At 47.1% G+C, this 25,947-nt stretch overlaps 1 protein-coding gene across 5 annotated transcripts in view; it reads right to left on the bottom strand.

Moving 5' to 3' along the window:
- The window catches only part of RNF111 (ring finger protein 111), a 97,961-nt gene that overhangs the window by 9,131 nt on the left and 62,883 nt on the right, over nucleotides 1–25,947 (bottom strand). For all 5 annotated transcript variants that reach the window (XM_030578740.1, XM_030578742.1, XM_030578745.1 and 2 more), the window contains exon 10: nucleotides 25,234–25,360. In XM_030578740.1, the coding sequence (XP_030434600.1) occupies nucleotides 25,234–25,360 (127 nt within the window). The remainder of the gene's footprint in view (nucleotides 1–25,233; nucleotides 25,361–25,947) is intronic.

The following is a 25,947-nucleotide window of genomic DNA, read 5'->3' as shown; positions in this document are numbered from 1 at the left end:
TGCATAATGTATCAAATACTTTAAACCTTGCCAATTCTCTCACTATCTCAACCTGATCTGTATAGACACTCAAATATTTTCGGATTTTGGTAAACCCAACACCTCAAACTGATGTGTTAAATCACTATCAAACCTGTTGTAGAGTCTCAAACATTAAACTTTTGATATTACATAAGAATCAAGATAAACACTTACTCCATAACAATAGTCAATATTCTTATCTTACCCAAGCAACCTAATACATTTTTGAATACTTAAAATTTACAAAGGCAAATCCAAGCTAAAACACCCAAAGTTTAGGTAAGCCTTTAAAATGCGATCCTAATAACCTAAACTGTAAAATCCTTGGAGCAGGGATTATATGAATGTTTAGACAGTGCCTAGCACACTGGGGGCCAATCCCAACTAGTCTCCTTAAGTACTACAATACTGTACTATGTATGAATAACAGTCCTGACCTTATTTTGAAAGCACATCTGTAACATTTTTTTTTATAAAAACTGTTCTTTGTCATGGCTTGTTATTAAGAGGATAACAATCGTTCATCTCACCTTAAAAAGTGAGCAGCCAAGCTAAAATGAAAACTGAGTCAAGCCCCCAAAATGTGCAATATCCACCCAAAGACCTTGAGGAGTAGTAAGCACAGAAATTATGTTTAACTTGATGAAGGGGAAAGCAGTATTTCCAAAAGTCAGCTACCACCTTCCTGACTGCTGTAAGTAATGGCTCAGAATAATGCATCCTGAGATGTCTTCAGCAAATCAGAAGTGCAAGATGATACCATGGAGAAAAGACGGTTACTCACCTTTGTAACTGTTGTTCTTCGAGATGTGTTGCTCATATCCATTCCAGTTAGGTGTACGCGCCGCGCGTGCACATTCGTCGGAAAACTTTTACCCTAGCAACTCAGTGGGCCGGCAGGTCGCCCCCTAGAGTGGCGCCACCATGGCGCTCCATATATACTCCTGCCGGCCCACCCGCTCCTCAGTTCCTTCTTGCCGGCTACTCCGACAGTGGGGAAGGAGGGCGGGTGTGGAATGGATATGAGCAACACATCTCGAAGAACAACAGTTACAAAGGTGAGTAACCGTCTTTTCTTCTTCGAGTGATTGCTCATATCCATTCCAGTTAGGTGAATCCCAAGCCTTACAAAGGCGGTGGGGTCGGAGTGAAATGTGGCAGAATAAAACTGCTGAGCCAGAGGCTACAGCCTCTCTTGACTGCTGAACAAGGTATACTGCGAAGCAAAGGTAAGGACCGAGGACCAATGTAGCTTCGCGACAGGTCTCGTGGGTAGAAACACGAGCCAGCAAGGCGGCAGATGAAGCCTGAGCCCTGGTAGAATGCACGGTGATGTGGCTTGGGGAAATATGAGCCAAATCATAACAAGTGGGGATGTCCGCCATCACCCAAGATGAGATCCTCTGAGAGGAAAACAAGCAAGCCCTCCCTTTGGCCCGCTACCGGGGCAGAGCTGGGGCACCTTAGGAAATGATTCTGTCAGCACAATATAATGCGAGCACTCCACAGATGTCCAAGGAGTGCAACGGTTATGCCCATTGCGTTGAGCTGTGGGTAACATGAAAGGCCAAAACACCTTAGGGAGGAAAGCCGGGTGCGGTCATAACTGCACCTTGTCTTTGTGGAACCTTCGTAAGAGCTCTGATCTCAGAGACCCGTCTGGCCAAGACTAGGTTGAGGTCCCAGGGCGGGGCTGGGCGGCGCACCCGAGGGTGCAAGCGCTCCAAGCCCTTGAGGGACCTCGAACCCATAGAGCGTGGGACACTGAACGTCCATCTTAGCCTGCTGGAAGGTAGGGATGGCCACTGAGAGTGTCCTCAGCGATGATACCGCCAGATCCTGCCGCTGAAGGCCAGAGGCAGGCCAAATAGAGGGGATCGAGACCTCAGCAGGAGCAAGATCGAGCGTACTGCAGCTGTAAAGGAAACGCTTCCACCTGGCTCGGTACGTTGACCAGGTGGAAGGCTGCCTGTCACCCCGACTCAGGTACGCAGGAGCCACCGTGAGGCGAAGAGGCTGCAGGTCCGAGTGACGAAGCCTGTCATTGCCCTGAGTGATGAGGTCTGGGCTGACAGGCCGAGCAACGTGGTATGTCAGTGCTGCCTGGACCACTCTGGAGTGATCATGATGATGCACGCTCTGCCCCCGCGGAGTTTGAGCAGGACGTAACGAACCAGCGGGAACAGTGGGGAGGCATAATGCAGTTGGCCGTTCCACGGCATCAGGAATGCGTCCAAGATCGATTCCGAGGAGAGACCTTGGAAGGAGCAGAACACCTGGCATTTCCTGCTCTCGCGGTGAGCGAACAGGTCTGTGTGAGGAAACATCTCCACTTCCGGAAAGCGGGACGCCTCACATGGGGCAGAGTGATCACTCGTAAGACAGGAAAAACCTGCTGAGTCAAAGAGTTAAGACGTTCCGAACGCCTGGGAGAAAGGACGTCGCCAGCTCCATCGAGTGGGCCATGCAAAAGACCCGGAAATGGATGGCCTCCTGACAAAAAAGGGGGGAGGACTATGTCCCCCCTGAATACTTATGAAGCACCTGGCCCTTGTGTTGGCTGTAAACACCGAGATACAACGGCCTCGCAGCTGCCGCTGGAACCCCTGGCATGCCAGGCGGACTACTCTCATTTTTGGGGCATTAACGAGGAATGCCAGCTTCTTAGAAGACCAAAGGCCTTAAGCTCGGAGGCGACCATGAGCACTCGAGCAGAGAGATGATGCGTCCGCCGTCAGGGGCAGTGAGGGCTGGGGCGGATGAAACCGCATCCCTGTCCACACCAAGGAGGGAGTTAGCCACCACTCTAGGGAGCCTAAGACGTTCGAGGGAACGGTGACTACCATGACCATTGGCTCCCTGACCAAGCGGTACGCCGAGGTGGGCCGGACTTGGAGAGGACGGAGGCGGAGCTTGGCGTGTTTGGTTACAAACTTGCGGGCAACCATGGACCCAGGAGCCTGAGACAAGAGCGAGCTGAGGTCGTTGGGAAAGCCTTCAGACCTCAGATGATTGTTGCCCTCGCCTAAAACCGCAGTTGTGATAAGCAGGCTCCGGCTAGGTAGGAGACCAGGATAGCCCCTAGGAAGCCCAACCTCTGCGTGGGAACCAGAGTGGATTGCTCTATAGTAATCATCAGGCCTTGATCTGTGAATAAGACCGTGACGATGCCCATGGCTGAGCGGTTTGTGTCTCAGAGTCTCCTCGGATAAGCGAATCGTCCAGATACGGAAAAACGCATATCCGACATCAGCGACGGAAGGCGGCGACTATGGCCGTAAACCGGGAGTATTCACCGCTGGCTATAAAGCGGAGGCATCTCCCGTGTGGAGGGAAGATGGCACTGCGAAAGTACGCGTCCTTCATATCCAGGGCGGCATAGTAGCCCCCAGGAGGCAAGGATGGAATAATGGTTCCCAGGGATACCATGTAGAACTTCAACCTTATCCTAAACCGGTTGAGTCCATGCAGGACCAGGGAGGTCTGAGACCTGTGTTCGAGTGGGGGACTAGGGCATAACGGGAGTAAAACCCCTTGCCCCTTTCGTCCGCTGAAGGGGGACAGGGCTGGAGCAAATTAAAGGTGGTACCTATGCTCCATCGTGCGCAGGACCCAGCGATCTGAAAGTAACTGGGGCCATGCCAGGAGAAAACGGGATCGGGATCCCGTCCTGCGACTGGTACACCGCCCTCCGGCGAACCTTGGAAGGTCCGTCTTTGGTCCCAGTGGTAATTGCGAGGGACCTTGACTTTGGCTTTTTAGGGGGCCTGACGTTTGTCTGCAACCACCTTGGCCTTGCCGTTTTCCAGAGTTCTGCCTCTGGCTAGGCACAGAGTATGGCGGCTGGGGCCATAAAGGCCTGCGTTTGGTCGCTGGCGTATACATGCTGAGACGCATTAGGACCCTATTGTCCAGCAGGCTTCGCAGTCTGGGGCTGTCTCTGCCGCGAAGATGCCTTTACCAACGAAGGGTAAATTCTTTCCCCCGTCCTCCAAGACGGCAGCGAACTCCAGGTGGGAGGTTCGAGGGAGAAACTCCTCCACCCAGGTGCTATAATTATCGCAGCTAAGCAAGGCTTGTTGCTTTGCTACCCAGAGGTGCAGGGCCCCTGCAGAGTACACCTTGCATTCGCCAAGGCTCTTTCTGCTTCGGGGCTGGCGCCCGCTGGCCATCATATCAGGATCGTGGTCCTGAGCATAAAATCTGCGCATATGGGCTGACACGGATGCGTGTCCGGACGGCCATGGAGGTACTAAAAGAAGGCATGGGCCGAGTCTCTGACTCACTCGGACCTTGCCCAACTCGGCACCGGGGACCGGCATCGGGAGGCGTATCGGTACCTGGAACGAGATCCAGACCCGCAACCAGAACGGTGTTGGGAGGTCGACCGAGATCTCGAGGCTCGGAGAAGAGCTACAGGAGTCAAGGTACCTGCCCCGGTGCCAGATGTCGGAACGGTGCCGATAGCGGGTCGGCGAACGGGATACCGACCGGTGCAGCGAGTGTGACCAGTACCGAGGAAAACAGCACCGGGACTGCCAGTGGTGTCCGGCGTGCCGACAGGACTTGGAGTGTCTGCGGGACCGTGATCATGAACGGTGCCGCTCTGCTGTACTGACAGGGGACAGTCCCTTGAAGAGACTGTATTACCCGTACCGGCGGTGCCCGGGTCAGGCAGCACTGACTCTGTCATGGCACTGAGAGCCCTCGCCGTTGGTAACATCTCCGGCGTGCAGGGAACAGCAGGCTCAACCACAGTGCGTACTGGGGAGCTGTCAGGCACCGGATTCGACGGCCCTCGTGGGGCCGGGATCCACGGTACCGAGGTCATCAGAGCTTCGGTAGGAGCCGGTGCCGGGCGAACCGATTTAGATAAGCTGTCTGGCTGCGGTGCCGTCAGCACTGAAGCAGCGGGAGTAATACGCTCAACCACGGCGCGTGCCGGGGAGCCGTCGGGCACCGGATTCGATAGCCCTTGTGGGACTGGAATCGACGGTGCCGATGTTGTCGGTGCCTCAGAGGCTTCGGTTGGCATGGAAGCAGCCGGAGCAGGAGCTCAACCACGGCGCGTGCCGGGGAGCCATCAGGCACCGGATTCTATGGCCCTTGCGGGACCGGGATCGACGGTGCCGACGTCATCGGTGCCGCAGCAGGTGTCGGTGCCGGGCGATCCGACTTAGACTAGCCCTCTGGCCGCGGTGCCGTTGGCACGGAAGCAGCCGGAGCATTAGCTCGACCACGGCGCGTGCCGGGGAGCCGTCAGGCACCGGATACTACGGCCCTTGCGGGACCGGGATCGACGGTGCCGACGTCATCGGTGCCGCAGCAGGTGTCGGTGCCGGGCGATCCGACGTAGACGAGCTCTCTGGCTGCGGTGCCGTTGGCACGGAAGCAGCAGGAGCAATACGCTCAACCACGGCGCGTGCCGGGGAGCCGTCAGGCACCGGATTCTACGGCCCTTGTGGGACCGGGATCGACGGTGCCGACGTCATCGGTGCCGCAGCAGGTGTCGGTGCCGGGCGATCCGACGTAGACGAGCCTCTGGCTGCGGTTGCCACTGGCACGGAAGCAGCAGGAGCAATACGCTCAACCACGGCGCGTGCCGGGGAGCCGTCAGGCACCGGATTCTACGGCCCTTGTGGGACCGGGATCGACGGTGCCGACGTCATCGGTGCCGCAGCAGGTGTCGGTGCCGGGCGATCCGACGTAGACGAGCCCTCTGGCTGCGGTGCCACTGGCACGGAAGCAGCAGGAGCAATACGCTCAACCACGGCGCGTGCCGGGGAGCCGTCAGGCACCGGATTCTACGGCCCTTGTGGGACCGGGATCGACGGTGACGACGTCATTGGTGCCGTAGCAGGTGTCGGCGCCGGGCGATCCGACTTAGACGAGCTCTCTGGCTGCGGTGCCGCTGGCACGGAAGCAGCAGGAGCAATACGCTCAACCACGGCGCGTGCCGGGGAGCCGTCAGGCACCGGATTCTACGGCCCTCGTGGGACCGGGATCGACGGTGCCGACGTCGGCGGTGCCGGGCGAGCCATCTTAGACGAGCTGTCTAGCTGTGGTGCAGCTAGCACAGAAGCAGCAGGAGCAGTAAGCTCTACCACGGCGCGAGCCGGGGAGCTGCCAGGCACCGGATTCCATGGTCCTGGGGGACTGGAATCGACGGAGCCGAAGTCATCGGTGCCTCTGCAGGTGACGGTGCCGGATAACGCAACTTAGGCGAGCTCTCTGGCTGCGATGCAGGTGGCACGGAAGTAGCGGGAGCAAGGGGCTCAACCACGGCGCGTGCCGGGGAGCTGCCAGGCACCAGCAGGAATCGTAGACTCTCTCGACCTCGGAAGAAGGGAGCGGTGCCGAGTCGACATCGGTGCCGGCGACGGTCGGTGCCGAAAGGCCTTGGTGGTACCGGCGGGGTCCGGTGCCGAGGAGGCGCTTCTGCCCGCCGCTTGAACATCGCTCGGCGCCCAAGGTGGAGGGATAAGTGAAAGTCCCGCACCTTTTTGTTCTCGGCTTAAAAGCCTTGCACATGGGGCACTTATCTGTTAAGTGTGATTCCCTGAGGCACTTCAAACAGGAGTCATGTAGATCTCTCTTCGGCCGCGGCTTCTGGCAAGCCGGGCCCCTTTTAAAACCGGGTGAGCCATGCATGGCTCCGGCACTGGGCTCATGGAAGGGGCTACTTCCTGAACCCCGCTAACTAAACTAACCATGTTAGCAAAGAAACACGTATAACCATACAAATATATATATAAAAGGGTTATAACGCATAATTATATACGAGAAAACGAGTAGCTAGGGAAGTGGAGGTCAGCTAAGCCGCGCTCCACTGTTCCAACGACCGACACGGGCGGTAAGAAGGAACTGAGGAGCGGGTGGGCCGGCAGGAGTATATATGGAGCGCCATGGTGGCGCCACTCTAGGGGGCGACCTGCCGGCCCACTGAGTTGCTAGGGTAAAAGTTTTCCGACGAATGTGCACGCGCGGCGCGTACACCTAACTGGAATGGATATGAGCAATCACTCGAAGAAGAATTTAAACTTTCACTTTGTGCTGAATACTTCCATGTCCTTTTTGTTTTTATTACTGAGAGGTACATTTAAGCAAGGTTTAACAAAGATTTCATTCCATCATTTCTGTTCAAACTTATAAAATATGTAATGTGACTAAGTAGAACTAATCAAATTCACCTTTAAGATAGTTTTGGCATGGACAATATGCCATGACAAATCGGTAAGCTGTCTCTTTCTATCCACAAAGATTAAAAAATATTTTGTTGTACGGACTGCATAAAGAAAAGCTTTATGGATAGGTGGGGCCCTACCAAATTCATAGCCATGAAAAACACGTTACGGACCATGAAATCTGGTCTCCCCCTGTGAAATCTGTTTTTTGGTGTGCTTTTACTCTGTACTATACCGATTTCAGAGGGGAGACTAGATTTTCTCAGATTGCAGGTCCTGACCCAAAAGGGAGTTGCAGGGGAGTTGGAAGGTTATTTTAGAGGGAATTATGGTATTCGTACCTTTACTTCTGAGCTGCTTTCAGAGCTGGATGGCTGGAGAGCAGCGGCTGTTGCTGGGCACCCAGTTTTCAAGACAGCGTCCCGCCAGGAGCAGCACAGAAGTAAGGGTGGCAGTTCCATACCATGCCACCCTTACTTCTGTGCTGCTGCTGGCAGCAGCTCTGCCTTCAGAACTGGGCTCCCAGCCAGCAGCCACCACCCTCCAGCTGCCCAGCTCTGAAGGCAGTGCAGAAATAAGAGTAGCAGTACCGCAACCCCCCTTACAGTAACACCACACACACTCATACAACTACCCCACAACTCCTTTTTGGATCAGGACCCCTACAATTATACCGTGATCAGACTTAAATAGCTGAAATCATGAAATTTACTATTTTAAAAATCCCATGACTGTGAAATTGACCAAAATGGACCATGAATTTGGCAGGGCTCCATGGATAGGACTGCCAAGGTAGATATCTTCCCACTATTTAATTTAATATTACTTTCGTTTAACTAATAGTAACTTTAAATGCTTTGGCAGCAGCAACAATGATTTTATTTGTACCAGTTCACTGTGAAAATATATTTTTTGTTCAAATATTTTACAGTGTTCTTATGAAGTAATGAGATAAGAGTTGTTGCCAATGCAAAACACACACACACACACACTCACACTCGTACATGGTATATTGGAGTATTTACTATAAATTGACAGGAATCCCAGTGCCAGGCTTAGCACAGAAGGAGAATTCTCTGTAAGTATGCAACTGAACAGGAATCTCAGACTAGCAAATATTTGAATACTAATATAAAGGTAACAAGTGCATGTCCCCATCCTCAATTCTTATTAACAAAGTGACTCAAAAGGCTAGGAGGCAAGACTCAAGTGGATCAGTCTAAATGTACACAGCTAAATTGTTACGCAACATTCATGATGGATCGTTTACAAAGGGTTACTCACCAGTAAACGTAACTCAGTATAATTGCCAGTATAAAGCTAGATTTGTTCAATCTGCATACATCTACCTGCAGAACTGATCCCTCCCTCCCTCTCTCTCTCAAAAAAGCAGCATCTTTTGGAGACCCACATATATTTCCCTCACAGATCTGATAGTTTGAACATGACAATATAAAGAGTTTGGCTGTGACTTAAGAGGGCAAGTTTGGTGGGAGGGATGTCTATGAACAATTATTTGGAAAGACAGTAGTTACTGGTAATCTGGGTTATTCCTCTTCCTTTTACAAGTATGGGGGCTTCTTGGTGTTTTGTTTTTTTAAAAAAACCTCTCTAGCTTCCACTTGATGACATTACATTATGAGCTATTCTGAGAACCAACTGCTTCTCTAACTCTCCAGTGTCTTGTCTCCACTAAAAGAAAGAGGGAGGAGGGTAGGCCATAGCGGAACCTCCTATCTTCCAGGCAGGAGCTCTTTCCATTGTCAATTTTTCCTCCTACTTCTCCCTCACTTTGGTGTCCACCCGCCTGCTCCCATTTGAAAAGAGGAATCTACAGCAACACAATATTTGATGAGAAAACATAGCAGTGGAGCTGGCCCGGTGAAAAGCAGAGGGTGTATGTGTGTGTAGGGGGGTACAGCAACATGACAGGCAAGCCTAAAGCTGCTAGGGGTGGGAATTCAGCAGCAGAAACTGGCATTTTGGAGGCAGTAAGCCAGAGGTCTCCTGAGTGTTTTGTTCTGCCTGAAGTAAAATATGGTGTCCAGGATTGTCACCAAGAGGCTGATAAATTAGGGGAGCAGAAAAACCGAGAGGGCAGGAAGCCTCATCAATTGCAGACTGACACAGTAACTAGGTATTTCTGCCTACTTGTTCCAGGAATGGCCATAGCTGGTTCTTCCTGTGATTTGTATCTTGAACCCCTGACTCCTTGATGGTTCTATCAGCTGCCCTCTAAGGGCAACTCTGACTCTTCAGGCTTTGAATCTGAAACCCATTTAAAAAATCCCAACACAATAACCCACTCAATGGCTCAGTTACCCTTTATTTGTTATCAGCTGCCATTATCTGAAGGCACCCTGAGGGTTCTGTGCACTGACTGTTCTCCTTGCGGCTCCCTCAGATGTGGGTTTCTCTACCATGGCCTTTTTCCATCTGCCATTTTCCACCACACTGTTCATGGGCTTTGCCTTAATGAGTCATCAGAGCAGTCTGGTTCATACTACCAGCCTGCTGGTGAACCCTCTGTTACCTTGGCACCCTCAAGTGTGTGCGCGCGCCAGCATAGGCTAGTCCAGGCCACTATTTTAGCACTGTTTTTTCCAGAATGCAGCACAGAATGATCTAGCCAAGATTGCTCACCTCTCAATGCAAACAGACCTTCCATTTACTGTCTGGCTTCCCTTAGGTTGATGTGGTCTAACTCTGCCTGATTTTTCAACCATACCCACCTGCATGTGCCAAGAGACCACCAAAACAGCTGGAATCTGCAGAAGAGGGGCAAGTATGCTTTTCTGTTTCCAGTTCTTCATTAAACATGCCAAATTGGCCTAGCCTACCATTTTATTGAACCTGACAGCAGCTTTCATCCAGTGGACGTTGCTGAGTGTCTAGATGCTCACCCCTTCAGTCTACCAGCATCAATGGACAATTTGAATAGCTACGATTCTGCCAACTGTTAGCATTAAGGGAGGACAGTGCCCATATTGTACAACTGGGTAACCACTTCATCAAGGATTTAAATCTCAGAATTTTTACATAAGCAAGGAGCTTCAAGCTTAAGTGCTTTGACCCAGCTCTGTTTTTACTATCCTCTCCATGTCCTGTATTTATTTACTTATATGTATGATTAATATTACCATTCCACTCTCTCTTCAAGGGGCAGCAGCAGCCGCAAAACTGTAGCCAAGCAATCAGTTTTTCAGGCACAGTAGCCCAGTAAATTGGGGGTTGTTCTATCATTGCTGAGGTGGTTAGTAGAGCTGGCTGGAAATGTCCTGATGAGAGTTTCACTGGAAAATGGCAGTTCACTGAACTCAAGCTGTCTCATGGAAGTGAGTTTGGTTTGATGAAGTTTTATCTGGTGAGCTGCTAGGGATGCCAGACTTCCATGGTCTGTATAGCTTTGGAGCCGCTGCATCATGCAGCATGGAAGCCCTAAAACCAGTTCAAGCTGGGGCTCAAGTGTTTCCAGGATTCCTGCTCCAGAGCCAAGAGGTCCTGGGACAGGTTTCCTGAACATCTATGTGTTAGGAGCTTTATAACATATTCTGTCTACATCTAGCCCTTGTTACAGCCCCTTTTCAATTCCTTAAGTCCAGAGACACTCTCGGGAGACAAACAGAATGATATATTGTTTCAGCTGATCTCTTATTTTAAAGATATGGAGGAGTTCCCCATACCTTCTGTTAAAGTGTTTTTTCCTGTTAGCAATTAGACTGGCCAGGAGAGTTAGTAAATTTAGAGGGCCTTATCCATCTGTAATCCTGTGTACATTTTTTTTCCAGTTTAGGTGATTCTCAGGCCTTCAGTACAGTTTTATGCCCCCAAAGTTAAATTGGTTCAAGTGAAAACTATATCTGTGTTCTAAGCCCTTGCACAATTAGGACAATCAGTTGCACACTTTAAATGGGGAGGGATAGCTCAGTGGTTTGAGCATTGGCCTGCTAAACCCAGCATTGTAAGTTCAGTCCTTCAGGGGGCCACTTAGGGATCTGGGGCAAAATCAGTACTTCGTCCTGCTAGTGAAGGCAGGGGGCTGGACTTGATGACCTTTCGGGGTCCCTTCCAGCTCTATGAGATAGGTATGTCTCAAATTATTAAAATATGATTCAAACATTCAAATTGTTTATGACAAATTACTCCTTGAAGAAAATTAAATTTAGGATTAGACTGCTGACTAAAGGGGCATGAAGAGCATCCATATTCACTGTTTCCAGCTAGATATAGTCAGGAGTTTGCCAGGCTTACAAACTGTTCATAAAAGATCCCTCCCTCTTTGAAGGCTCACTCAGTCAGGCAAGTGGTCATTAGATGGGAAAACAGCACAGTTCTTCATTAAGGTAGTTTCACCATATTGCTACCTGGACTTCAGTGCATTCTTATTGTATCACTAAATTAAAATAGATGTTTGTCTGAAGAAACTCTAAGAAATAAGATTCTGCATTTCCCCTCTCAATCCGCCTTAATTAAAACCCCTTCATATGGCAGAGGGAGGAAGGAAGAACTAAAAAAACAAAACAACCCCCCCCCACCCCCCGATGCTCAAATAAGAGCTGTTTTTCCTTTTGGTTCAGTTTTCTTGATTTCTAAGTTCCCCTTCCATTTGTGGACATTTGTTTTACTGCTGCCTACTTCCCAGTTGTAATGGATCATATATTGTCATGTGTCCATGAGGGCCAAAAGTATAATTTACTTACCTATCAGTAATCCCCCCCCCCCCCTTTCTGAAGTAGGCCTGGTGCTCTTTGAAACCCCTACCCAGGGAGACACCTAGTTTGCATGTATTCTAGTTGGAAGGGAAATCTCAGTCCTTCTGTCACAGCTACATGGTGAGCTGAGTTTTAGTCCCCCTTTTTGTCCTTCTTGAGAGCATCCCTCAGGCAATGCATAAAGTGGTCTGAAAAACAGTGAAGGGAGCAGCAGTTTTGGTATGATAGTTCTTAAAGTGTGCCCCTCAGCAACCAGCTTGATTTTAAAAGAATAAATCTGCTGGGTCTGTAACCCTCCTTCCCCAGCCTCACACCACTTTAATCACTGCTTTCAGGTGACAGGCCTGGCTTCCTTCACCTCTCTTAAGGATGGAACCATGTGGTTCAACCACTCTGGGATTAGCTCTCAGAGTCAATACAGAAGCTGCCAATCTACTGAAGCTACATTAGCCTAGAAGATGAACCCAATGTCCAGCTGGAGACTTGGTAGCAGAGATAACCCTCAAAAGACTGAGACAATGGCCAAAAAAACTAATGGCTTGAAGAGTTCCTACAAAGACAGTGGTTCTGAATACCCCATAGCACAGAGAAAACTTCTAGAACAGAGGTTCTCTAACTATGGTCTGCAGACCACAATGGTCTGTGAACTCCATTGAGGTGGTCTGTGGATAGTTCCCTCTAAGGTGTGCGCCTGGGCAGCTGCACACAAGAGAATGTAGGGCCACCCACCTAATTAGTGGAGCTGCGCAGGTGTGGCTCCACTAATTAGGTGCCTGGACCCTGGAGAAGACACATATGTAAGGAGAGGTGGTGGCCTTTGGGGGATAGGGGATAGGTGGGAGGGGGCAGTGAGGTGAGAAGAGTGGGTGGGAGGAATCTGGGATGTGCAGGGCTGTAGTGGCCAGAGAAAGAAAGAGGCGACTTTCCCCGGCTCCAGGGCTGTGGCTGCCGGGGAGAAACCCCCCTCCTTCCCAGCCCCAGCTCGGGAGTTGCTGCAGTGGGGGAAGAGAGGAAGAAACCCCCCTCCTTCCCAGCCTCAGCTTGGGGGCTGCCACAGTGGGAGTAGAGAAGACACATCCATCACATCAGAAAGGTAAGACAACTACTATTAAAATGAGATGTGTACTTTTATTTGTAGAATGAAAAAACATTATTATTAAGTATTTTTTATATAGCGCTTTTATCCAAAGCACTTTACAATAGTTAGCTAGCAGTACAAATAACATTTGGAAAGATCATTAAGTGGTCCGCCAAGACCCTCAGCAATTTTCAGCTGGTTTGCAGGGGAAAAAAAAGTTTGAGAACCACTGTTCTAGAATTTGAGCCTGAGGCTACATTGCCTACCCCTCTACCAGCAGATATGTTCTTCCATCTCTTCTGAGGAGAGACATGCCTCTGCAAAGCCTTATACATGAAAGAGCCCTGGAAAGGGCATCTTATCACCATTCCAGATGGTGCAGAGTCCAAACCCTGAATCCAGGTCTCAGAGAGCTTAGAAGCAGATGAACCCCAAGAGAAAGTGCAAGTTCCACTGAGATTCAACAAAGAGGAAGAATCAGAAAAGTAGGTGTAATAGGGGAGAGTAGAATCTGCCAAGAACTGCTGCTGCTGGCTGGGGGAAAAGAGTTACTAAACAGAGCGTCAGTAGTCACTAAGGCTGTGTCTACACTGGCAACTGAACAACAAAACTTTTGTCTTTCAGAGGTGTTAAAAAACCAAAACCCTGGAAGACAAAAGTTTTGCCACGACAAGTGCCAGTGTGAACAGGTCATTGTTGGCAGAAGCACTTTCAAGCTGACAATGCACACTCCACTCGTGGGGGTGGAAGTTTTTTGGCAGCTGGAGAGCTGACAAACAGCAGCTACACTGCGCGACTTTTAGCAGCCTGGCTGTGGTGACACAGCCCTGTCGCTAAAAGCTGAGTAGTGTAGACATAGCCTCAAATGACCCTGTATCCCTCCCTAGCAGTAAATGACCAGATAGATCCATGATGTCTCCTATTACTCAAATCTGGAGAGTGCGTAGCCAGGGGCATGGGGTGGAGAGGAATGCAGATGACTCAAGGCTTTTGAAGCCAGCCTTCAGTCATATTGGCATCTCAAAGCTGCTCTGCACTTCTGCCTTAGGAACTTCAAAACAGAGTTTGTGTCAAGTGGGTGCTTGGACTGGGGACATGAGAAACTGAATATGTAAGGCCAATTCCAATAGAAAAGCCTTCAACTGGTTCTCACCCTTTCCTTGATTAGCACGTAAGTGCATACAAATAGAGCAGGCCCAGGGAGGGTAGGGAAGGTCCCTCTCAAAGGCACTTGACCAAGATGGAAGACAGCTTGTCTCTGTATAAGAGGCACGTTATTTGAATCCTGACTCCTTCAATGCCATCAGAGCCTAACAGTTGGTGTGGAACTAACCAGGACTGCAGATACTACTCAGAATGAGTTGTACCACTGGAGGCAGTTTCTTTTAATTCTGTGGGGGTATGCACCCCCAGAGAATTAACTTTGACAAATATCATCCTGATTATTTTGGGAAAGTTGGTATGAGACACTACCACTTGAAGAAGGACCAGAACTTCTGTAACTGTTGATACCACTAAACAAAATATGTAAAAAGCTCCTCAAGGTAAATACAGAAGACCCAAACTTTGAAGTTCTTTATCACAGTAGATTAACGGAAACTGGGTGGGCTCAAGGCCACAGTGCATATATTCTCAAATCTGAATGTCCAGATCCACTAGCAAGCGTGCATGTGGTCCCAACAAAGACTGCTTTTAGAGAGAGTTTCTGCTTTCCATATAGAATATCCTGCTGTTGATTGATTTATCTCATTAGACTGACTTCACACATGGTAAACCAACCCCATTCTTTCAAGTATTTATACCTGATCCTGTATTTTTCACTTCATGCATCTGATGAAATGGGTTCTAGCCCACGAAATCTTATGCCCAAATAAATTTGTTAGACTCAAAGGTGCGACAAGGACTCTGTTGTTTTTGCTTTTAGAGAGTTTCTGCTTTCCATATAGAACATACCTACCTACGTGCCACATGTGGGGATCTGTATTCGCAATTCTTTAAGGAGCAACAAAAAGTTCATTTCAGGCCAAAAATAAATAATGTACTTTGAGGCAATTCTTTTTGTGAAAATCAACCAGTTCTATTGCACATTCATAACAGGCTGTCATCTAATGTAGCATAGCATACCATTAAGTGATTATGTTGGCAACTACAGACTATTGAGGGAAAACAGCAATATCTTTCAAGAGCAGTATAATTCCAAAAGCAACTTGATAATTTCTATCAAGGCTGGAGTCTGATGGAAGGATCAGTGGCCTTCGAGCCCATTGCCATGCAGTGACGTTTAGTGCATGCAGAAGTACAATCTTAAAGCATATTATGACCAAAATACATAAACAAGGAGCTAAAATACAGTTTGAAAAATCTACTCCCACAGCTTCTCTCTCTCATCCTCTTTTCTTCATGATAGTCTCTCCCATATCCATACATTCCTGAGCCTGCTTTTATTTATATATTATAAATTATGTACTTTATTTGAGCAGGGCCATTGCAAATTTGAGCAAAGAACAGTTTGATTCCATAATCATAATTTCTGCTGTTTCCTGTGGAATCTAAGTGTTATTTTAAAAATTCCTAGTTAACCTTTTCCAATGCAAAAAATTACTTTTGTCTCTGCCCCACCACATATCATTGAGATGAATGGGAACTTCAAAGCCAATCTGAATAAATTTAATGTTTATTTGCAGCCAATATAATTTTCCCTTATACTCATTCTTCACCCTCCTCCCTGACTCCCATTTTGCCAAGATTGCCTTGTTGAACTAAGATTTGCTACTCTTATAAAGAGATTAAGGATTCTGCTACCCTTCATTTTTGACATGTTTTGCTTGCCTTTCCCAATCTTCCATTCCTTATTGCTCTTATAATATGGCAACCATAGAATTTATTCACTGAAATCTCTACAAAGTGCTTATAAAATTCTTTAAGTGTTTGCACAAATATGAAACAACAACATCTGAATAATTAATCAGTTGATTTGCTGAAGTCCTTACCCCAGTGTCAGAGGGGTAGCCGTGTTAGTCTGGATCTGTAAAAGCAGCAAAGAATCCTGTGGCACCTTATAGACTAACAGACGTTTTGGAGCATGAGCTTTCGTGGGTGAATACCCACTTCTTCAGATGAATCAATCAGATGAAGAAGTGGGTATTCACCCACGAAAGCTCATGCTCCAAAACGTCTGTTAGTCTATAAGGTGCCACAGGATTCTTTGCTGCTTTTACCCCAGTGAAGTCTCAAACCTTTCCCAGAGTGGATGTTCAAGAAAAGGTCAGGCCCAATGGTCAGGCCCCATTGCACAAACTGAAGATCAAATGCTACGTAGCTCTGTCTCTACATGTGGGGGAGTCAGTTCCAGAGTTAAAAACTCTCCACTGAACAACATTACTGCCAAACGCCCCTCAAAAATGTAGACCACATCTATACTAGAAAAAAATAGGTGTCCTGTCCTGATGCAGAGAGAGGGTGTTTTTCATTTGTGTTAGCTCAAGAGAGTTTGCTTTTCAATTGTATTAAAACTCCATCAATCCAAAAATGCCTCAACATCTTCCTAACAAAAGGTGGGAAAACCCCTTTTCTTTTGCTAGAAGTCTGCACCCAGACACCTACCACCACCATCTTTTTGTCTGGATTGGAATTTCAGCCCCCATCCAAAACCGAATGTAGATTAGACACAACAAAGAGTATATCACCTGGACCCAATTAAAATTTTAGAGTTGACCGTTATCAGAATTCTCCTGGCACTGCAGCCCAAACCACTCCACTATTTCTCCCTCAACGGCCTCAGATTAAACAGAAGGGTTGTAGAAACAAAACTTGTAGAACCCCACAAGAAGATCTATAGGCAGAATAGCAACAATCCAATGCTACCCTCTGAGGTAGTGGCAACTAGGAGGACTCACCACTTGAACAACATAATCCCTGCCAGAGCAGACAGCAGTGTCCAAACCCCCCCTCCCCTCCAACTTCATGGTCAATGATACCATGCATCATTATGGTTCATTATATGCACTGAATTCAAAGCATGGTTACCTGACCTGGGCACTAGCCTTCTCCCTTCACATTCATCTGTCACAGGTCATCCTAACACTTCTGAGATTTAAAAACTCCATCCATGATGTTAACTTTACCAAGTCGTCTCCTATCTGCAGCACGGTTCAAAGGACCCAAAACACCTCAGACCACCATGTTTTTTGTTTTTGTTTTTTTATAGCAGTGCTGCTTAACCCTGAACCACCAAAAGGTGACAGAAGGAGCACAGCTGATAAACTAGTACACAAGTGTGCACTTTAAGGCAGGCTGCAAGCACTTTGTACATCACATTAGGACCCTCAAAAAATACAAGCAATTAACATCTTATATCACTTACTAAACCCTTCAACCCCATAAACTGTTCTACTAGAATTAGATCACAAAAAACCCACACACTTTTCTGTAATTAACCCCTGGCACCTTTTCCTTTAACTGCCTCTACAAGCTGATGGATGAAAGGTCATTTATGTGGAGAAAGGTCTTTCACCTTTTCTTTGTAGGTTCAGCAGGTATCTTTTACAAGCCTCAGGAGTGGAAACTACAATGTAAGATTTATATAGTGCTGCTAAAGGTGGTGGAAATACTAGGTCATCTGACATTTTAGCTGGAGCCATAGACCTATGGGGTTTCACCTGTATATGTAAATACATAATGAATATACAATAAGTTTATAAAATCTGTTAAAATGATACATTCTATGTAGCATGTGATGAAAAGCTGAGGAGCTCTGGAATTCTAAAAGGTTAAGATGAGAGTTAAAGTTTACCAGACCTCTCCCACCGCTCCCCAAAATTTGTTAGTCTTGTAGTTATAAGCTGGAACAAAGATGCATAAAGAATATGAATCTTATTCCCTTTGAGGCCTGAATAGGTTACTGGACTATTACAATAGAGGTACACATTAGGAATCTATGCGCTGAAAGTAACTGAAGTTATTCATGTTACCTATGATCTGGTATAAAAAAAGAGGAGGAAAATATAATTGTTTTGTCCTATGGAAGATCATTAACTTAATTTAAAAATTACATGATAAAGATTTAGGATTTGTATACATCAGGAGTGGCCAAACGTGGCTTGTGAGCTGCAGGCATCTCTTTTACAGTTAAAATAGGGTTCACAGAGCCCCACCTCCAATTCTCTGACTATCAGACTGGGTGGGAGCGCAGGAGGCAGCTCAGGGCTTCTGCCCTGCAGCATACTGGTGGGGTTAAGTGCCTCTGCTCTGCAAGGAGTAGGGTCTTGGGGCTTCAGCCCTGTGAGGCGTGCTTGCCAGGGCTTTGTGCTTCAGCAGGAGCGGGACTGAAGCCCCTATCCCCACCACTCCACTGCAAGGCTGAAGCCCCAAGCCCTGTCAGGAGCGCTCTGGCTCTCAAACTTCTGAAGATTGTCTCATGCAGCTCGCAGGATCACTAAATTTGGCCATCCCAGTATAAATGACCCATGCAACACAGATTAAAAACAAATAATTAATTACAGACACACACACACACACACACACACACACTCTCTCTCTCTCTCACTTGAATAGACTGTGCAGTAACCAGTACATTGCTGACCATATTAAAATATGAAATTATACATACTGCTCAAAAAATTAGGTTGCATTATTGACAGAGCCATCTTTTACTTTCATACATTCCAACAAGTAACTGGTTCACCTCTCAGTACACCAACTGTGCATCAGTGCAATAGGAATCTTGATATGTCATCAAAGTACTGGAAGATTTTACCATGTTAGTTAACCAGCAAAGCCTTAAGCAGTGTAAGAACAAGTTATAAATGGGAAGAACTATTATTCCAAAAATTTGCAAGTTCTCTACACACCCCTAGACTTTATTTTTTGATATACAGCAAGGGTGCCTAGGATACCCACTTTTAGATGATAAAAAAAATCGAATCAATAAGTAAACAGATGTTTTAATTTAGCAAAACAAGGGAAATTTATGCTCCAACTTCAATATTTTTACCTCCCCATGCCACTGTTCTTATGCAACAGAAATGTGCTGTATCTCCATTTTAATGATGTCTCTTAATAAGAAATGGTTCACTTGACACCCAAAGTTATCTTGAAATATTGTATAGTCAAATGAAGTTACTCACCCTGTGCAGTAACAATAGTTCTTTGAGATGTGTCCCCCTATGGGTGCTCCCCTGTAGGTGTGTCTTTGTCCCGGCACTGCTGATGGGAGAACTTTGGTAGCAATCTGTCCCGCCTGTGCATGCGCTGCCCCCTGCCTGCCACAAGGCTAACCAGCATGCACAGGCACTCCCTCCTCAGTTCCTTCTCTACCGCAGAGTCAACTATTAGAACTTAGAAGTACAGAGGAAGAAGGTGGGTCGTTAGGCACCCATAGGAACACATATCTCGAAGAACCATCGCTACTGAACAAGGTGAGTAACAACTTCGAGTAGTGTCCTTATGGGTGCTCCACTGTAGGTGATTCCCAGGCAGTGCTCACCACTGGAGGTTGGGACTTCAAAGTAGAGTCTGATATGGATGATAGTACTGTGGCACTGAATTTGGCATCTACAACAGAATCCCCCCAGGATGGCATAGTGTTCTGCAAAGGTGTGTGCAGATGTCCAGGTTGCTGCTCTGTAGATTTCCAATATAGGGATACCCTTGGAGAAGGCAATGGACGAGGAAACTGACCTCATAGAATGCGTGCGTACTGAAGATGGGGGTGTTGCATTACACAACTGAGTTTAATACAGTCCAAGACCCACTTAGAGAGCCTGTGAGCTAAAATCGCTGTACCTTTTGATCTATCGACAATGGAGAGGAAGAGTCTCAGAGACTTTCTGAAGGCTCTTGTTCTCTCCAAATAGAAGGCCAAGGCTTTCCTCATGTTGAACGTATGGAAGATGGCTTCTCTGTTATCCTGCTGAGGTTTGGGATAAAAGGCTGGAAGATGAATACATGGATTTATGTGAAATGCAGAAGTCACCCTGGGAGTGAACTTTGGATTTGGTCTAAGTGTGACTTCATCATGGAAGAACACAGTGAAAGGGGGATGTGCCATCAGAGTCGCTATTTCCCCAATCCTTCTAGCACAGGTGCTGGCAATGAGGAACGCCTTCTTCACAGAAAGGTGAATTAAGGAACAAGTGGCCATGGGTTCAAATGGTAGCCTAGTCAGACCTTTTAATACTAGGTTGAAATCCTATTGAGACATGGGACGTCTGGGTTGTGGGAAGAGGTTTGCTATGCCTTTGCGAAACCTCTTTGTAGTCAGGTGGGAGAAGATTGAGTATCCTTCTACCTGCTAATGGAAGGTTGAAAGTGCTGCTAGATGAACCTTCAGTGAACTGATAGAGAGTCCTGAATTCTTAAGAGTCAACAGGATCACAGGTAGGATGGATGTATTAGGAGTGACACCTTTGGGCTGGCACTAGATCTGGATTCTCTTCTATTTTTGTAGATAGATACGGCGAGTAGCTCCTTTCCTACTGCGCAATAACACAGTATTGTTACCTGTACTGTACCCCCTCACAGCAAGATGTCTGTATGTGCTGGAACCATGAAGGAGCCAGGCTTTGAGCCACAGAATCCGCAGACTGGGATGGAGAGTGCCTCTCTCATTCTGCGACAGACAGTAAGGAGTGATTGGAAGAGTCATTGGTGGACAGTGGCAGCTGTGACAGGTAAGGGTACCACGTCTCTCTGAGCCAGATAGGAGCAATCAGTATGATGTCTGCTCTCTCTCTTTTCACTTTCAACAGGACTTTCAATATTAGAAGGAATGGGGGAAAGGTGTAAAGAAGGCCCTGTCCCATTGAAGGAGGAGGGAGTCTTCCATGGAGCAGTACTGTGGACATTTCTTTTTCTGGTAATGAGCAGGTCTACTATAGATGTCCCATAGTGTCATAATATGTCATGGAGTACCATCGAATCTATCTCCCATTACTGATAGTGTGGAAATTTGCAGCTGAGACTGTCTGCCGTCATGTTGTGTATTCCTGATAAGTAGGCCACTGATATTAAGATATTGTGGGAGATGAACCAGTTCCACAGTTTTAATGCTTCTGTGCACAGGGAATAAGACTGGGGCCTCCCTGATTGTTTATGTAATACATGGAGGCCATATTGTCCATCATGACTTTTACGTGCATGTCTTTGATCAGTGGGGGGAAGTGAGCGCACCTGTTTCTGATCACTCTGAGTTTGAGCAGGCTGATGTGAAGGCATGTCTTGGCTGGAAATATTTGCCCTGTATTGTGCAACCATTGAGATGCATACCCCAGCTCTGAGGGATGCATCAGTGGTCAGGAGTAGAGATGGAGAACTGAACAAACAAGATTCTCATACAGATGTTTACTGGGTCCTTCCACCAGTCCAAGAATTGCTTGCCCCTGGTGGGCATCGATAGTCATTTATGTAAGTCTCTGTTCAGCCTGTAAAACAAACCAAACCATGCCTGGAGGTGTCTCATGTATCGTCTGCATATGCAATAACTGATGTGCCCAAATCTGTGCGCCCCAGGAGCTGGAGGCAATGTTTAGCCAAAATTTGGGGGCTGGATTGTACTGTCTCTATCAATGAGGAGAGACTGAGAAATGTGTGATGTGGGAGAAGCGCTCCTGCCTGAATGGAGTCAAGGTCAGCTCCTATGAATTCTAGCCTCTGTACTGGTGTTAATGTTGATTTTTGTTTGTTGCTCAATAGACCCAGATTCTGAAAAAGGTCCAGTGTGGTCTGATTGACTCGCTGGGCCTCTGCAAAGGACCATGTCCTGAGAAGGCAGTCATCCAAGTAAGGATAAATCATGATGCCTTGAGTGTGTAAGTGGGCTGCCACTACCAAGAGGACCTTGGAGAATACTCTGGGGGCTGAAGAGAGGCCGAAAGGGAGTACTCCATATTGGTAGTGGTCTCGGCCTAGCGTGAACCTGAGGTAACGTCTGTGGCTCGGTACAATCAAGATGTGAAAAATAAGCTTCACGGAGGTCAATGGCTGAGAACCAGTCTCCTTTTTCTAATGCTGGAATGATCGTAGATAACGTAACCATCTTGAAAGTCTCAGCCTTGATAAATGTATTGAGCGTTCTGAGGTCCAGTACGGGTCTCCAAACCCCGCCCCATTTTTTTCCCCAGGAAGTATCAGGAGTAGAAGTCTCTGCTCCTTAGATGTGTGGGCACTGGCTCTATGGCTCTTGTGCTGAAGAGATGGTTTATCTCCTGTTTTAGCAGGCGCTTGTGAAAAGGATCCCTGAAGAGGGACAGGGAAAGGGGTATGGGAAGAGGGAGGGAGGATAAATGGATGCAGTGTTCATCTCGGATGATCTCCAACTCTCATTTGTCAGAGGTTATCCATTCCCAGGTGCTATGGAACAGGGTGAAACAATTTCCGAAGGGATAGTTGGGGTTTTCTAGCATGAAATGAGAAGAGTGTTCTACAGACACCTCAACCAACCCATCAAAACTGTCTCTTCAAGGTGGAGGACTGAGAGGAAGTTTGCTCAAATCCTGACATCTTTTGTCTGGACAACCTGGGCTTCTTCCTCAGATTCATATAATCTCTGTGTATATTGTGATGGACACTGGGATGAGTACTGAGATGAATATTGTGAGCCAGACTTGAATGGTGGCTGAGTGCTGTACTTTCTTTGATACCCAGGTGTATAGATACTGAGCGATCAAAGAGTGGCCCTTGAATCTTTTACCATGTGGAGAGAGGCATCAGTCTGTTCAACAAATAATTTTGTCCACCTCAAAGGGGAGGTCCTCCACTGTTGTTTGGACCTCCTTGGGGAAGCCGGAGAGATGAAACTACGAGGCCCATCTCATCACAATGGCAGTCTAAGTAAAATGTGCCACCATGTCAGCTGAATCAAGTGCAGATTGGTGAGACTTTTTGCCACCAGCTGGTCCTCATTAATCAAGGTTTTAAACTGGTCGTTGTGAGAATAGGGGAGTTGTTCAATAAAAGAACTAAACTTCACATAGTTCTGATGCTCATATTTGGCCTACAAGGCTTGACCGTTCACCATGCTGAATTAAAGGGTAGCTGAGGAGTAGGCTTTCCTGCCAAACAAGTCCAGGTGCTTCCAGTCCTGGTCATAAGTGGCAGACTTAAAGTGGTGCTGATGGCATTTAGAATTAACTGGGCTCACAATGATCAAATTGGGAGTCAGGTGTGAGAATAGCAATTCTGTGTCCTTTGCTGGCACATAATATTTCTTGTCTGCCCTCTTACAAGTTGGTGCAATGGACATGGGGGTCTGCCATATCATGTCGACAGGGTCCAGTAGATCCTCATTAACAAGGAGGGCTGCTCTGGAGGAGGTGGAGGAATGTAGAATGTCCAACAGCTTGTGATATGACTCAGATACCTCTTGTAAAGGTATTTGGAGTCCCTCTGCCAGCCTCTGTGCCAAGCCCTGGAACAGTTTAAAGTCGTCCTCCATTGATGCCAGAGGGGGCATCACTGTCTCATCTGGTGATAATGAGAAGGGGGCTGGAGAAGTGACTTCCTCCTCAACTTTGGCCTCTGGTTCCTCCCTTCCCTGGTTGGGGAGCTGAGGCCCTCGAGGCAGCGGCTGAAGAAGAATACTTCCTTGGCTGCTGATAGGCCATACTAGTAGTGATGGAGACTTTTAGAATCATAGAATATCAAGGTTGGAAGGAACCTCAGAAAGTCTTCTAGTCCAAGCCCCTGCCCCTTGGAGCCTGCCAGTACAGCCATTGTGATGGTAAGGGGACCGGTGGTTGGTACCAGGGAGGCTGCGCGTCAGAAGGTTGGTATGCCTGATGTCCACAGTGAAACTGGGATCCATATGGTGGGCAAGAAGAGCATTAGTAAGCTAGGTCCTCTTGGTCAATTTCCGATGACGAAAAGGGCAGTGCGTGGCAGGAGGCTGTTGGTGAGACAAGGGGTCTGGGTGAACTTGTTACTGGGGCCCCAGTACTGAGCAGAGAAGAAACTGGTGTGTCAGACCCCGAAAAATTCATTGTGCACCGGAAATCTGTTGAGGCAGAGGGCATCACTACTGGTGGAGCCTGTAGGTGCAGAAAGGCTTGTTCAGAAACGCGGACCTGATAGCAAAGTCTGTTGGTGCCTGGCATATCATTGGCGGTACCAATGTTGATGACTGTACCAGCAGTCTTCCCTGGGGCAGATTTTCTATGTTTCTCACATCCCTGCGGTACCGATGCTTCTTTGCCTGTACCCATCGGGTCTTTAGGCATTCCAACTTGCCCTCTTAGTTCGAAATCATGTGTGTCTTGGGTACCAGATTTAGATGGCTTTAGTGCCAACGGTACCAATGATACCGACTAAGTCAGGCATCGTTTTCAGCTCAATCAGGGATCGCTATGGGGACTCCTAGACCTTTTCTTAGAAGTCTTACACGAGTGGCTCGCAGGCATGTCTCTGAGCTCACCTTCTTTGAGGTAGCCAGATGCAGTGAGGGCTCCCATCAGGGCTCCAGAGGCTGAAGGGCTGACTCCATAAGAAGGAGTTTGAGCCTCAGTTCTCTGTCCTTCCTAGATCTTGGCTTCAGTTGCTGGCACAAGTCCATCAGTGACTGGAATAGATTATTTGCAACTGAGGCACTTTTTTAAGTCCTGAGAGCTGGGCATACCCTTATCCAGGAGTGTCCCTACTTCAGAGGGTCCACAGAAGACAATTTTTTTTTTTTAACGCAACAGCCAAAATAAAATGTAAATGAAGCAGGCAGGGAGCAGTGCATGCGTAGGCGGGACGGATTGCTACCAAAGTTCTCCGATTAGCAGAGTGCCCATAGGGACACTACTCGAAGAAGAACTAAGATTTAACTCCTACTGTGATACAAAGTAAGCTATAAAATAAGCATCAATACTAATTCTCACATGCTACTGAGAAAGTTAAGCACTGTGACACCAGTTACAGTAAGATCTGAACTTTAAAATCAGATGCAGAGGGTCAATGCATTATTATGCAAGAGAAAATTTCATTCAGATGTCTTCCATTTACAAGGCTGAAGTTAGAAATGTTTCTGTCCTAAATGTATTTTATTCAATTAATGCAAGTCTGTTCTAGCTTCCCATTTAGTATCAATACATAAATCAATGGAATAGATTTTTCTTCGTTTCAGTTGAACCACTATTATTTGTAAAATTCTATAAAAATCCTATTTAAATGTTACAAACCTTGTACAAAAGAGGAGAAATTCTTTAAGAAGTCATGGGTAATGATTAGCTATCATATGAGTTTCCACAAATTATCTCCTTACCATTAAAGGAAGAGCCCCTATTTGTAAGTGATGAAGTCGAGGAGGTGCATGGTAGTGTGCCAAATGAGGGTGCAGTGGGCCCGGCGGATATGTAGCTGCAGCCACTCCAGCTTCAATTCCCAGTTCCCTGCCACATAAGCAAAATTAAACATTTTAATCTAATTACTTTTTTACCTCTAGCTATATCTCTACTGTTTTGGAAATTTATATCATGGCTTCTAAAACACACGCACAAAGGACATTTTAAATTGAAGATAAAATAAATATTTTCCATTAAATCAGTTCTGCAATCCCATCATTGGTTCAAATAATGTGTTTGTGACTAAGCAACTGGTTTAAAAATTACATTAAAAAAAAACACCCCCCCCCCTTCCAAAAACAACAACAAATACCAGTACAGACTTAACTCAGAAATCAAGTGTTATGCACAACTTCTCCATTACTGATTTGGAATCCTGTGTTTTCATACAATAAGTCCTCTGCAGGTCACCATTCTATTAATCACTGTGGTTACAGGAAGTTGCCCAATGGATTTGATCTATTATCTTAGATCAAGGTAGTAAAGTTCTAGAATTTCCAGAGCTATCTAGCCACTGTAAACCACAGTTTACTAGGAATGGAAATCCATTTTAAGAACACGACAGAAAAACCAATTACAAAGTTACAGGTTTAATAGTTTGAGTAGACCAAGCTCAGAATTTAAATTTCAGTTAA

The sequence above is a fragment of the Gopherus evgoodei genome, chromosome 10 (assembly GCF_007399415.2).
Source record: "Gopherus evgoodei ecotype Sinaloan lineage chromosome 10, rGopEvg1_v1.p, whole genome shotgun sequence".
In the NCBI taxonomy this organism is placed as follows: Eukaryota; Metazoa; Chordata; order Testudines; family Testudinidae; genus Gopherus; species Gopherus evgoodei.
Note: the sequence above shows the minus strand (reverse complement) of the source record. Positions and strands in the feature narration are given on the sequence as shown.